The sequence below is a fragment of the Chrysoperla carnea genome, chromosome 5, assembly GCF_905475395.1.
Source record: "Chrysoperla carnea chromosome 5, inChrCarn1.1, whole genome shotgun sequence".
In the NCBI taxonomy this organism is placed as follows: Eukaryota; Metazoa; Arthropoda; class Insecta; order Neuroptera; family Chrysopidae; genus Chrysoperla; species Chrysoperla carnea.
The window spans coordinates 32,950,472-32,964,128 of NC_058341.1; the positions used below are offsets into that span (position 1 = coordinate 32,950,472).

The following is a 13,657-nucleotide window of genomic DNA, read 5'->3' on the forward strand; positions in this document are numbered from 1 at the left end:
TTATTTCAGGAGTTTTCATGGTATTCTATTATAATTCGAATAAGTAATATCTAATATAATTAAAACAATTTTATGGGAGTATATAAGTCTACGATTTGTACATAAAGCTTACATTGAAAGGTTAATACTATTTTCTAACAAATTTCAATAAGTAATTATGTCAATTTACATTTAAAAAATATTATTTATGCAATTTTGCTTAATTTCAAAACTATAATAAAACCAATTCAATTACTTGTTACTATTGAATAATATTTACATGTAAATAATTGAAAAATAATTTTTAATAAAACGCGTGAATTATTGCAAATTTTATAAGAGAGCAGCGCTTCGATCGATTCAGTTGCCCCCTCTAGCTACTTTGTACACAAAAATGTGTTACATCATTAATTTTCCTCCTTCAGTAAATTAAAACACGTAAATTTTCTTCTCTAACGCACTTAATTTGTTTCCAAAAACATTGACATTAAATTGTCTTGCAATTTTTTTCTTTGTCTTAGTCAAATTCAAAGTATCATCCCTAATCAGTAATTATTTTACGAAATAAAATTTGAATATAGCTTACTGACGACACACTAATTTCGGCTGTACTTTTATTTAAGAACTTGAAGATATAATCCATAGCTGATGTTCTAAATTTACATTGTTTTTATGTAAATTAATGAATGTGAGATGAAATAACAAAAAACAATTTTTAATTTCAACTTTCATTATGAAAATTAATCTTTATTGAATTTATACAAAATCTCAAATACATAATTATAAAGTAGAGAAATAACATCTTTGGCATAAAGAAAGTCAGTATGTTTGAACTTGGGATAATTGACTCGGAATAAAGTTGAATTTGGTAGCAAATTATGTAATATTTTAACATCCTGAAACAATCAAATTATTAAGTTTTTAACTAAGTGCTGAATTTCACATATCAAATTAAAATTGCACTTACTTCTGGAGTCGCTAGATTATCTGCATCACCGTACAGAAGATAAACTGGAGCTTTTATATTTGATAAATTATAAGCAGGAGGTGTAGTTTGACCATAAATTTGTTTATTGTATCTTTTCCCAAAATCAAATTTCTTAAAACCACCTAGAAATCATAAGTATAAGTGGACTAAAAACCATTTGACACAACACCCTGCAGGAAAGTAACCCGACAAAATGAGAAAACGGCAAAAATATTTCCTCTTCATAACTAATTGAAATATACACACACAAACCGATAAAATCATGGCCCTTCCATTGCTTTTGTGGGCGAAAAGTAAAACTTAAAGCATTACAAATTTAGAGCATTTGATCAACCCCATTCACCTATTCTCGATTGGAACAAAAATACAACTCAATAGAACCTATTCGATTCATAAGAAAATGATTTCATTATTTTTGATTATCTTGTACACGATGTGTAGGCATTATAATTGAATTGGCTAGAGACTATAAAGGCTTCTTCACATGCATGTAACTTTCTGTAGCGAACTAGTTTATTATTGATGGCAAACCAGTTTTTTACTAAAAATTTGCACCTCAAAATGATATGAACGCAATAGCTACTCACTGAAACTAATTTTCCAATTGGTTTACAAGCTATAATTGTCTTTAAGTGTGAAGAGCCTGAAAGTTATAATTATAGAAAATGTTATATATGTACCTTTTTCAATTTGTTGAGTATAATGTAATAATTGATTTACAGAGCATCCACCGGGACAATGAGTTAACATAACGCCAAGATCTCTCTAAAATTTAATAAGGAATATTATAAGCATTGTGACTAGAAAATTAAGTTTGGTAATACATTGAAAGTTCTGAAAACGTCTTACCGCATCATTTTGTTCAGGATTAAAACTATCAAAGGAATTCCATAAATTTTCACAGAAATTTAAATCATCAGTTGTGTTGTAATTACACCTTTTGGTAATATTAGAAACCATATCGCCGTTATGAGGCAAAAGATCATATATCTTCCTAGCTTTTAAGTATACCTTGAATAAATGATCTTTCAATTATAATAAAGTTAAGTTTAAAGAACAGCTTTAACTTACAGCTACTGGTTTAGCAAATTTAACAAAATTGAGCATTGAAAATGTTTTGTTATCAGGTGATGCATTTTCCATGAATGCCACTGGGGCCAAAGCCAATGCCACTTTAACTTTTTCATTATATTCAGGTTTTTCTGATAGCATTACGAACAACGTGGTAGTTCCTTGTGAATGTCCAATGTAGTTTATTTGTTTTTGACCAGTTTTTGCTAATATGTAGTCAATAGTATTTGGGATATCGATTGAGCCAACTTCATGCCAACTATAAAATTGAAAGAGTATGAAAATTGTTATTTAAATCAAATGAAGCAAAGGGGTCGTGCAAAAGTCGATAGTAACTATGTTCCTTGCGTTATAATTTATGTATTTTATATTTTTGAAACAAAAAAATTTAATTGATTTAATTAAATTTATTGACGTTGATGTGTTTCAACCTGATGACTTACAAGGGGGGGAGTACCGTATAACTACTACAAGAGAGTGCCACATTGAGAATAATATTAATATTTCAAGTTAATAAACTATACAAAGGTGTCAGTCGATGATAGACACTCAGACACTTTTTTTTGTCTAATCCCTATCCACCCAACGCGCCATAAAAAACATTTCAAAAATACAGAGAAAGTTACCTGAATTGCCAATATTTCTTGTCTTTCAAGGAGTTGTATGTGGTATGATTTCTGGAGTAGGTAGTTCCTCTAGGATTTGCTATCCAAACATCGAAACCCAAATCAGCTAATAAAAATGCAAGGGCTCGTTTGGAACCAGTATCAATATACGCTCCAGCAGTGGAAAGAAGCCCTGGCTGTAAATACACTACAGGTCGATTACCCTCTATTTTTTCTTGGTTTATTCCGCGTGGAATACGCAATAAAGTTAACAAATAACCATCTTCTGTTTTCACTATATGATTCTCAGCTGGGTATCCATTATTTTTTACGTGCTCCAACTAGAAATATTTTAAAAATTTTAAATTATGCCTTTAATATTTATAGGAAGGAATATATACCTGATCTAATCCCAATTCATTAGGATTAAATTTCCATTGATTAAAAATCTTGGCTAATTTTATAATTTTAGCCGGATCATTCCATGAATAATAATTATCTAACATACCATTCAGGTCAACTGAATTTTTAATTTCCGAATTCCGTTCATCATAACCAAATGTTCCAATAATAAATAGTATCAAAAATATAGTTTTTGTTATCATTTCAATCAAAACAATAATGCAAATTTTGAATAATAAAGTTTAATAAGGATTATTTAATACTAAATTTTCAATAAATACCAAAATATTTATATATTAATTTGTTATCACATAAACAAACAAAAATGAAATTACTTAATTCCACTGTGAAAAAGAAATATGAAAATTTATTTTAAACTAAGATTAGTTACCGGCTTTGCTCGTGTGAGGTGAATGTTTAATTTCATCAGAAGTGAAGTTTGTTGGTAATATCTGTTCTATTTTGATAACTATGATCCTTAAAAAATTATCGATATCTTCAATACATTTTGAGATCGAAGGGCGAATTTGTAGCAATTTGCAATACAGAAGTAGAATCTGAAAATTTTGGGATTACCGTGTTTTTTTAACTAATTATAGTTTGAATATTTAACGGTCACGTCGGATATTGAAGAACTCTCTAGGGATATCTCCAAAATATAAACAGATCCTGGCTCGATGGATGGCGTCAGGCACGATCCATTGGTCACGCAACATTTAAGTAGAGAACCTAATCGGAACGAGACAGTGCTATGACCAACCTCTGTGACTCGCACACAGGTATTGAATGGCTCGAATAACTATGTCATCTTTCTTTCCACCTTCTGTGATATAGTCGTTTGTATTTTTGTGTATTATTAATGAACTATGACTTTTATTTTATAGTTTTCCTTAAAAACTATTTTAATTGTTTATTTACTGTTTGTTTTTAAATGTGTATTCCTATATTTATTTTATATTGTTTTTAATGTAGTATTTATTCTATATTTTATCAAAAATGCATATTTTGTCATTTTGTATCTTTTTTTTTTTTTAAATATTAGAGTAGTGAATAAAACTAAGTTAAAAACACATTTGACAATTTTATGACTTTCATTCCTATCTTAAATTATTTTTAAATACCCCTTGTAAACGTTCTCGTGTAAACTTTGGCAACCGACTTGTCATAATTCCATCAATCCACTACTTTTCGAGTTTTGCAGTCATAAACATACGAGAGCTAAATTTTCAAATATAAGATATATAGCACGTATAAAAAACTATTATAAATAATACAAAGGCAACAGCACACAAAGTTCCCACACGGCCTCCCATCCAAGTACGAACAGTGCCATTTGTTTATTTTTAGTGATTAGTCGTGTCGATCAAAACCATAGTGAGCACCAAACTAACTTTTTTTATTCCTTACTAAAAAACTATTTTATTAAAAGCGCTTAACGCGGCTAAGGAAGTTTTTAGTTCAGAAACTCAACAGAAAAAGCAAATTTGCTATTCATCAGAAAATATTTTGTCGTTTCAACTAAATTGCTATTCTTAAATCTTTTGAAATATATCCAATCATAAAAATATTTTTGAACAATTTAAAGAGTTACTTATTAATTAATTCATGATTCCAGAATACAATAATTCAGAAATCGTTTCTTTCTTTTCACTCTATAATTGATTTTTTTAGTTGCATAAAACATAAACCTTTCTCACCACAGTCATTTCATATGAGAAATGCTGTGAGACTATCAAAACAATGAACAATTAAAAAAAAACACAGTATGGTGCAGATGTTGAACGTCTCGACGCATTTCTCTGAAATATTGGATGTTTAAGGGTACAAAAGGAAACCATTAATTTAAAAAAACATTTTAAAATTTAATTTTCACTGTGAAAAATGATCTTTATTAAATTCATATAAAATATCAAAAATATGATTATATAAAAGTGAAATTACGTCTTTAGCATAAAGAAAGTCACTATGTCTAAACTTAGCATAATCAACCCGGAATAAAGTTGAACTGGGGAGCAAATTATGTAATATTTTAACATCCTGAAACAATACATTAATAAATTAGTGATTCTTAAATTTTCCATTTCAAACTTTTACTTACTTCTGGAGTTGATAAAGTATCCTTGTCACCATACATTAAGTATACAGGAGCATTAATGTTTGATAGATTATAAGCTGGAGGTTTATTTTGACCATAGATTTTTCGATTTTTTAACATTCCAAAATCATATTTTTTAAACCCACCTAAAAAAATGAATTAAAATTATGTATGAATTGCAAATAATGGTTATTTTTAGAATGTTTCTAGCTACAACCAAACATACCTTTTTCAATGAGTTGACTAAAATGTAACAATTGTTTTACAGAACAACCACCAGGAAAGTGGGTTAAAATAACACCAATATCTCTCTAAAAATCAAATATATTAATGAATATAGTTACCTTGAAAATAAAGTTATAAACTAAGAGCGAGTGATGAAAAAAACTAAGATTTGAGAAGAAAATAGTATTGATCTTGTCTTACAATTTGTTTGACACCAAGGAAAAGGATATAATAATGTTTTTCAATTCGACAATGATATATTTCAAGTATATATGTGAGTCTTACCGCATCATTTTGTTCGGGGTTAAAGCCGTCCACATAACTCCATAATTTTTCGCAATATTCAATATCGCTATCAGTTGTATTATAATTACACCTTTCGGTAAAATTTGCAACCACATGATCATTATGTGGTAAAAGATCATACACCTTCAGAATATTTAAAAGATTCTGGAAAAAAATTGACCTTGAATCAGAATAATTCAAAACTTTTAACGCGGTTTTAACTTACAGCTAACGGTTTAGCAAATTTAACCAAACGAAGAATAGAATGCGATTTATTACTAGGTGATACATTTTCCATGAATGCAACTGGGGCCAAAGCAAACGCAACTTTAATTTTTTCATTATATTCTGGTTTTTCAGATAGCATGACGAATAACGTAGTAGTTCCTTGAGAGTGTCCAATGTAGTTTACTTGTTTTTGACCAGTTCTTGCTAATATGTAGTCAATAGTATTTGGGATATCGACAGAGCCTACTTCATGCCAACTATAAAATTCGAAAAATAGTTTAGTTGTTTCTAAAAAAACTACAATTACAAATAAAGAAAAAAAAACACTACCTAAATTGCCAATATTTTTTATCATTCATTGAATCATGCGTCGTATGATTTCTGGAATAGGTAGTTCCTCTGGGATTAGCAATCCAAACATCAAAGCCCAAATCAGCAAGTAAAAATCCAAGAGCACGTTTGGCACCAATATCAATATAGCATCCAGCAGAGCAATAAAGTCCCGGCTGTAAATACACTACAGGTCGATTTGTTCGTTTTTGTTCTCCATTAATTCCATGTGGTATACGCATTACGGTTAACAAATATCCATCATCAGTTTCAATAATATGCTCTTCGGCTGGATAACCATAGCTTTTTATGTGATCCAACTGGAAATATTTCGTAAAATTTTGAATTATGCATTTGAACAGTTATACAAGTAAGATTTACAAAAATTTATAAAAATAGTTACTTGAGGTAATCCTAATTCACCGGGGTTAAATTTCCATTTGTTAACAACATGATGTAGAAGTCTCATTATTGAACCCAAATTATTAAACGAAGAATAAGTGTTCAAAATATCATTTATCTCAACCAGATTATCAAGTTCTGAATTTCCTTCATCGTAACTAAATGTTCCAACAATAAATATTAGCACAAATATAGTTTTTATTATCATTTTTTTCAAAATAATGATTGAATATTTTTAATAATTACAGTTTATAATTTTTTTTTAATAACACTGAATTGTAAACAAAATATCTAAATATTTATATACATTTTGTTATCATAAAAAAAAATTCCCGTAAAAAGGAAGTAAGTAAATATTTTTAAAAATACGATTCAGAAATGGCTTTGCCCGTGTGAAATGAACGTACTTCATCAGATGCTTTGGTTTGGAAAATATTTGTGATTAAAAAAATATAGCTCTGTAAATTTCACCACGTTGAATGAGTTATATGAGTGAATTTTCTGACATTGCAAACAAAGTATAAGATATTAAAAACATTATTTTGAAACTCATTATTAATTATGACGAAGGTTTAATGCATAGGGTTACGACCGCTAGAAGATCAAAATCGCAAATATTGAAATATCTTAAATTTAAAAAAATAAACTGACCTAATCAATTTAATGAAATAAATTTTTTACTAATTTTCTATTTTAGACTCCATTTAACTGAAATAAACTGACAAAGAGAGGGTATAGATTTGAGTACATGCTAAACACTTCTCTACATCATATATATCTACGTATTATTATACTATCAGAAAAATCCAACGTTTTGAGTTTTCGTCTTTTGAAAATAAAAAGTCTCTTTCTTGGGTGTATCAGTACAAAATCATAAAGGATTTTTTTGAAAAAATTCCAGGAAAGAAGGTATAAAAACTTCTGAGTACGTTTTGGTTAATATATTATGTGACAATTTGGCGAGTATTTTGCAATTTTAAAACTAAAAAAAAACTTTTTGCTAGATGTGTAAATATTCCTTTCATACATGTCCTGGAGTTTTGTTGATATTCCATTTACTTTCAAACTTCTGATTGCAATTGCATTGTTTCTACAATCCATAAAAATAAAACGGTTTTAAAAAGTTCATGTGCATCAAATATCACTGATTTCACAATTATCTATTTTTAATACCCATATTTTTAAAGATTTATTTAAAGATTTGGTAAAAATTTTGCGATTCTTGATAATAATCAAATTTTAATCATAATTTTAAATATTATAATTGTACTGTTTGATAAACTAATTGGCAATGATTAGATAATTAATTAATTATCAAACTTACGTATTATTAGCACAATACGACAAATAATTGTAATAGTATCTAACTATTTTAGTGATATTAATTAAAAATTCCAAATTAATCTCTTAATTCGATTATTTTCAATTAGGTTTTAAATGTTTTTGTGTTTTTGAAATGTGTTTGGTATTAAAAAAAAAAACAAAAAAAAAAAACATCCAAACAAAACAAAAATAATATTTTGGAAAAATATTTTGATATTTTAATTTATTTGTTATTCTAAAATTTATAATTTGTGTTTATAATCTATAAATTTTTTTAATGGTGCAAATTTCTTCAAATATGTTACGATTACGTCTTATGAGTCTTACGAGAAGTATTTCCTCCCAGTTCACGATAAAAATGAAATTTAAATGTAATAAAACAAATGTTTAAGCTTTTCGTAAAATTACGTTTATTAACTTCCAATTATAGGACTTATTGTAATTGGTCCGATTTTCGAAATCGAAATTTTCAACAAGGCATAAACACTAATTTAGAGTGGAAGTATGTGTGTGTGTGTGTGTGTGTGTGTGTGTGTGCGTATCTCAGTGTCACAAAAAATGCACGGATTACATATAGTACTACGTACGTTGAAGTACCTTGTGCGTTGATTTGTCGATCCAAGTGTTTTAACGGTAATTTAATCCGAAAAAAATTTAATGACATTCGCTTGAGTCGTTTCGAGTCGAGCGAGATTTTTCTTAAATTTTGTTCCTGGTCGATACCGTGGAAACAAAAAATGGTATCGACTTCGTTGAGGTTCAGATCGAAGCATATTAACGGCAATATGACCATAAAAGAATTTCATTTCATTCGATCAAGTCGGTTATTTTTTAAAATTTTTTATAACTCTTTATTATGTTATTCGTGTGGACCTCAAGGGTCGCATCAGACTCTATCCACAGCTTGTTTTCGGCTGTAGTTTCGAGATTAAATGCAAAATATTATTGTAAATTTTAAAAAAAAATCTAACTGTATATCAAAAGATTTAATAGTCAATAAGAAAATATGGTAAAGGGTTATTTAAGTGTCATTGAACCTACTATCTTTTTTTACTACCCTTTTTTCTGAAGGTAAAGCCTTGCTGCGGTCTTTTAAATTTTAAATAATTTGACCGAGTTTTATTCCTATACTAACTTATTAGATGTGTATATAATAAAAACAGGTCAAATCTGGAAAAAGATTTTGATTAGGGATCAAAAATAATTACAGGTAGCCGAAATAATTACAGGTAGAAAACTTACAAAAATATAGTTTTTATAATGGATAATAAAATTAAATCTTTTATGTAAAATGATAAGTTTATAATTTTATATTCACAAGATTATTCTAAATCTCATTTCACCGAAAAATAGTTATAAAAAGAGATTAAACAAATAATAGATAATATAAAAATCAAACATCTCGTTTAAAATTAAAATGTAATATTACAATAATCAATTACTATATTTTATTATTAAAGGAATTTTGGGTATGAAATTTTCCGCGAGACTAAATTATCCTTCTTTATGCATAAAACAAAATTTATTTCCAAAAATACATTTCTTAAACATTGATCTATTCAAAAATTAAAAAAATTAATATTTTAAAAATTTTTTGATTCAGAAAATTCTCCATACGTGATACTTACATATGATTAACATTTCTTAATTCCTCAGTCAGTTTCATTGCACATTTTCAGGGCTTTTATATAACCCACAACCAGTTTTGGGGAATATATTATTAATGATGGATAATGAAAGCATTAAAACAAAGTCTTATGTTTTAGTAAAATCATTTTTATTATATTTATTTAAAATGTTTATTATTTCTACATACAATATGTCAGGAGCAACTTTAGCATACAAAAAATCAAAATGTGAAAATGGGCTAAAATTTACAGGAAGTAATTGCGACGTTGGTAAAAATTCATGTAGTTTTTTTACATCCTTGGGAGTTGATAAAATATCATTTTCACCATAAATTAAATAAAGGGTTGCGTTAATATTTTGTAAATTATAAGACAACGATGTATTTTGTTCGTAGATATTCTTCCCCGAATTAAATTTAGTAAATCCTCCTAAACCATAAAAATTTTGTAGACTGAAAATCATTTAAGAAAATTTGTTTGGTAATTTTATGCAGTCGGAAGAGTGTTTAATTTAATACTACTTTTAAAAACCAACTGAAATAATCTAGATTATAAGCTGAGGATTATTAGATGGTTTCCGACTGCATAAAACAAACTATTTTCTTTACCAGTTTACAAAGAAAAGTGAAGTTTTAGCTTACCGTTGTTAATAAGTTGAGTATAATGTTCCAGTTGCTTAGCTGATGCTCCACCAGGATAATGGCTCGCAAATAAGGAAATGTTTCTCTGAAAATAATAGGAAATTACTAGTTATATATAATACTAGTGTTATAATGAAAATTATAACAAACTAAAAGAAAATTTTTCGGATTTTTCATATATCTCTAAAGAACTTTCCAGTTGGGGGCCTTGATATATATACATTAGCGAATTATTTACATCGTAAGTGAAAAATAGTAGATTTATAAAAAGTTTCCTTTAAATTATTTTAAAATCATTAAAATTTACCGGATCAATTTGATTTTGATGATATCCAACGGCAAAATCAAGCCATTTTGAACAATATGCCAAATCTTCGATAGTACTGTTGTAGTTACATTTATCCATAACTGGATCAGCAAATGGTTTTGTGTGCGGAAATACGCCATAAAAACCCAAAGATTCTAAAAGAACCTGAAATCAAAAATGAATTTTTAATTGGAGCTCGAACTAACATGCATATTTTGTATTACAAATATGTAGTATCAGTGTTTGAAACTCCGTGGTTTTACCTCTAAATCTAGTGGTTTTACTCTTCCTTATAGCGTACTAATAATTGTTGGCAAATAATTTAATATTTTAATATCATTTATGCTAATAACTGAAGGTTTTGTGAAAAAATCGAAACATATAGTGGCTTTTCATGGCTTTCTATCGTCTGTTTAGTGGGCTTGAGAATTGAAAATTGGCAGTACTGTATATTATATTATAAATAATTAACTAAAAATTGTTATGAATGGAATATCCCATTAAAAAAGTTCTAGGAACTTTTCCACGTTGCCGATCAGTCTATACAAAGAAAAAAGTGTGTTTCAGTATTGTCTTTTAAAAACAATAGCATATTTCCTTATAATCCAAAATCATTGTACATTTAAAGCTTTAGTAATTTTTTTAAAAGTGTACAAGGAATATTTTCGTAATTGCTACATGCAACAAGGAATTGCTGGTAAATTTTATGGCTTAATATGCTTATCTATGTATTATAAATTTATCGTAAAAATTTTTGAAAAATGCGATTTCCGGGAAATTAAACTTCTTTCCGACTACAACCATTACTTGTATCTATTTTTAATGAAGTATTTTAAATATAAAAATAATGAAGTATTTATTAAAAATATTTAAATCTACTAATAGATTTTTTTTTGAATAGGGTTTTAAAAAGTTATAGCCACATCTTTGATATAATTTTCAGTTATTAGTGACTTACATACTTACTTTAATTAATGGGTACATTTTGGATAATTTTCTCAATAAACTACTTGATAAATTTTCCATAAACGCAATTGGTGCTAATGCCACAGCCACTTTAATTTTTGTATTATATTCAGGATTCTCGGATAACATAACAAACAAAACAGTTGTTCCTTGTGAATGTCCGATATAGTTTACTTGGGTTGATTTTGTTACCTGTAATATGTAATCAATGGTATTTGGAACATCAATTGTACCCATTTCATGCCAACTAAGGATAAAAATAAATTCAGATTGTTTTATTCCTAACATTAACATGTCTGTCTGTCTTACCTAAAATTCCAATACTTTTTATCTTTCATCGAATTAAATGTTGTATGATTTCTCGAAAACGATGTGCCCCTTGGATGTGGTATCCATACATCGTATCCTGCATCGACCAGAAAATACGCAAGTGCATCGGGAGGTCCATAATCAGTGAAACAAGCTGCCGAACAGAGTAATCCTGGATGTAAGTATGCTATAGGGCGGTTAGTTTGAGTATTATTGTCATTTTTTCCATGAGGAATACGAAGCACAGTTAACAAATAACCATCGTCGGTTTGTACCTTATGATTTTCGGCAGGATATCCAAATTTTAATGTTTCTTTATACTAAGACAACAAAATGGGAAATTTTATATGTAAGATAACCAAATGAGTAATTTTATAATTAAGAGAGGTGGCTTTGTTTTTACTTACAGGATCCAAACCTAAATAGTTCGGGTCAAACTCCCACAATTTCACTAATTTTCGTATAATTTCTAATACATCCCATGGTGACCAGTCTACCAACTCATCAGTATTAACTGTTTTATTAATCTTTTCATAGCTGCTTTCCACAAATGTCAGGGTCATAATAACAATACATAATATTTTTTTATTCATTTCTTTTTAATTATTGGAATGTGTAAGTATTTTTTAATAACTATTGTTAAATGTCATTGCTTAATTTTTATATCTATATATATTTAAGTCTTATCGTAAAAATTTTGAAAGCATGCAATATTTGATATCTGGGAAAGTTAGCCCTCGTTCTATATGCGACTTTTCTTCGCGGTCCTTATTGGCTGCTGCAGCAATATTAACACGTTAAAAGAGCTGTGAAAGAAATCAAAGCATGAAATAACAAAAAATCGAATGTACTGCCACCCTCGTTCTTTGCTTATTTAAACTTATTTGAATGTATATAATGAATGAAGCGATGAATAAAGTACAAATAACCGCATTGAGAGTTATTAATAAATTCAAATACACAAATAATTACAAATTTAAAGAAATCCCCGGCACAAAATTAGATCTGATAGATTCGTTTGGGCAATCGTAGATCTTAGTCGAATTTACCGTTTTTGATTTTCTTTTGTTTGAATGGTAGTTTGATCAAGAGTGTAGTTGTATTTCAACAAAGATTTTATAGTTGTATTTCAAGAAAATCTTGCTGAAGTATTTGAAGAGCATCGCCTCTTTTCAAGTTGCTATGGCGAATTGAACCCTAAGCTCAAACTTGACACATAGCTAAGAGGCACTATCGATCAAACTACTTTTCAAACAAACAGAAATAGGTTCATCTGTTTAGAAACTGCCACAGACAAACACACAGATACACAGGTTCTTTAATTTTTTAACCTCTCTTTGTTAGCTGGAGCTTAAATATACTTGGAAGAAAATAGATCAAGCGCGCACCGTACACATACAAAAGGATTAAATTAAAAATTTAAAATAAAATCGTAATTGTTGGAGTGTTGGAGTGTGGATTAACCACAATTCTTATTTATTATTGAAGCTTATTTATCTTAATAAAAAACAGAGCAAGGCTGGTACAAAATATTTTGTTTTCCCGTAGTATTTGTTAATGAAAGTATTCATTAGTACTGGTGTCGTGCATCGTATATGCATGAAAGAGGTGTAGTTCCTTCTCAGAATAAACGAGACGCTGCAAAAATCATCGAAAAACGTAGTACTATACATTCACAACACTCAACCCTCCAAGAAAATGTTGGCACTGCCTATCGAGCATTTCAACTTAACTTAACCCAACTTACAATTAACTATTTTGAAATTATCATAGCTACAGTTCTTTTGATTTGTGTTGTTTTTATTACTTTATCTAATTTTTCAGATTTTCTTCGAAAGTCGAATCAAATTTTCCCCATTGTTAAAACATGACT

General features: G+C 28.5%; 2 protein-coding genes across 2 annotated transcripts; both read right to left on the reverse strand.

Annotated features, from left to right (window-relative positions):
• Positions 1 to 205: 205 nt before the first annotated feature.
• On the reverse strand, positions 206 to 3,282 carry LOC123301119 (lipase 3-like). The gene is made up of 8 exons (XM_044883851.1): positions 3,045 to 3,282; positions 2,665 to 2,984; positions 2,039 to 2,297; positions 1,817 to 1,978; positions 1,648 to 1,732; positions 947 to 1,089; positions 756 to 875; positions 206 to 211 (listed from the first exon to the last, which is right to left on the reverse strand). Exons 1-8 carry the CDS (start codon positions 3,246 to 3,248, stop codon positions 206 to 208), a joined length of 1,299 nt encoding a protein of 432 aa, XP_044739786.1. The 5' UTR covers positions 3,249 to 3,282.
• Positions 3,283 to 3,380: 98 nt separating this feature from the next.
• On the reverse strand, positions 3,381 to 12,347 carry LOC123301120. The gene is made up of 14 exons (XM_044883852.1): positions 12,192 to 12,347; positions 11,785 to 12,104; positions 11,476 to 11,722; positions 10,510 to 10,674; positions 10,203 to 10,287; positions 9,701 to 9,990; positions 6,612 to 6,821; positions 6,209 to 6,528; positions 5,877 to 6,135; positions 5,651 to 5,815; positions 5,367 to 5,451; positions 5,144 to 5,286; positions 4,987 to 5,082; positions 3,381 to 3,389 (listed from the first exon to the last, which is right to left on the reverse strand). Exons 1-14 carry the CDS (start codon positions 12,345 to 12,347, stop codon positions 3,381 to 3,383), a joined length of 2,550 nt encoding a protein of 849 aa, XP_044739787.1.
• Positions 12,348 to 13,657: the final 1,310 nt, after the last annotated feature.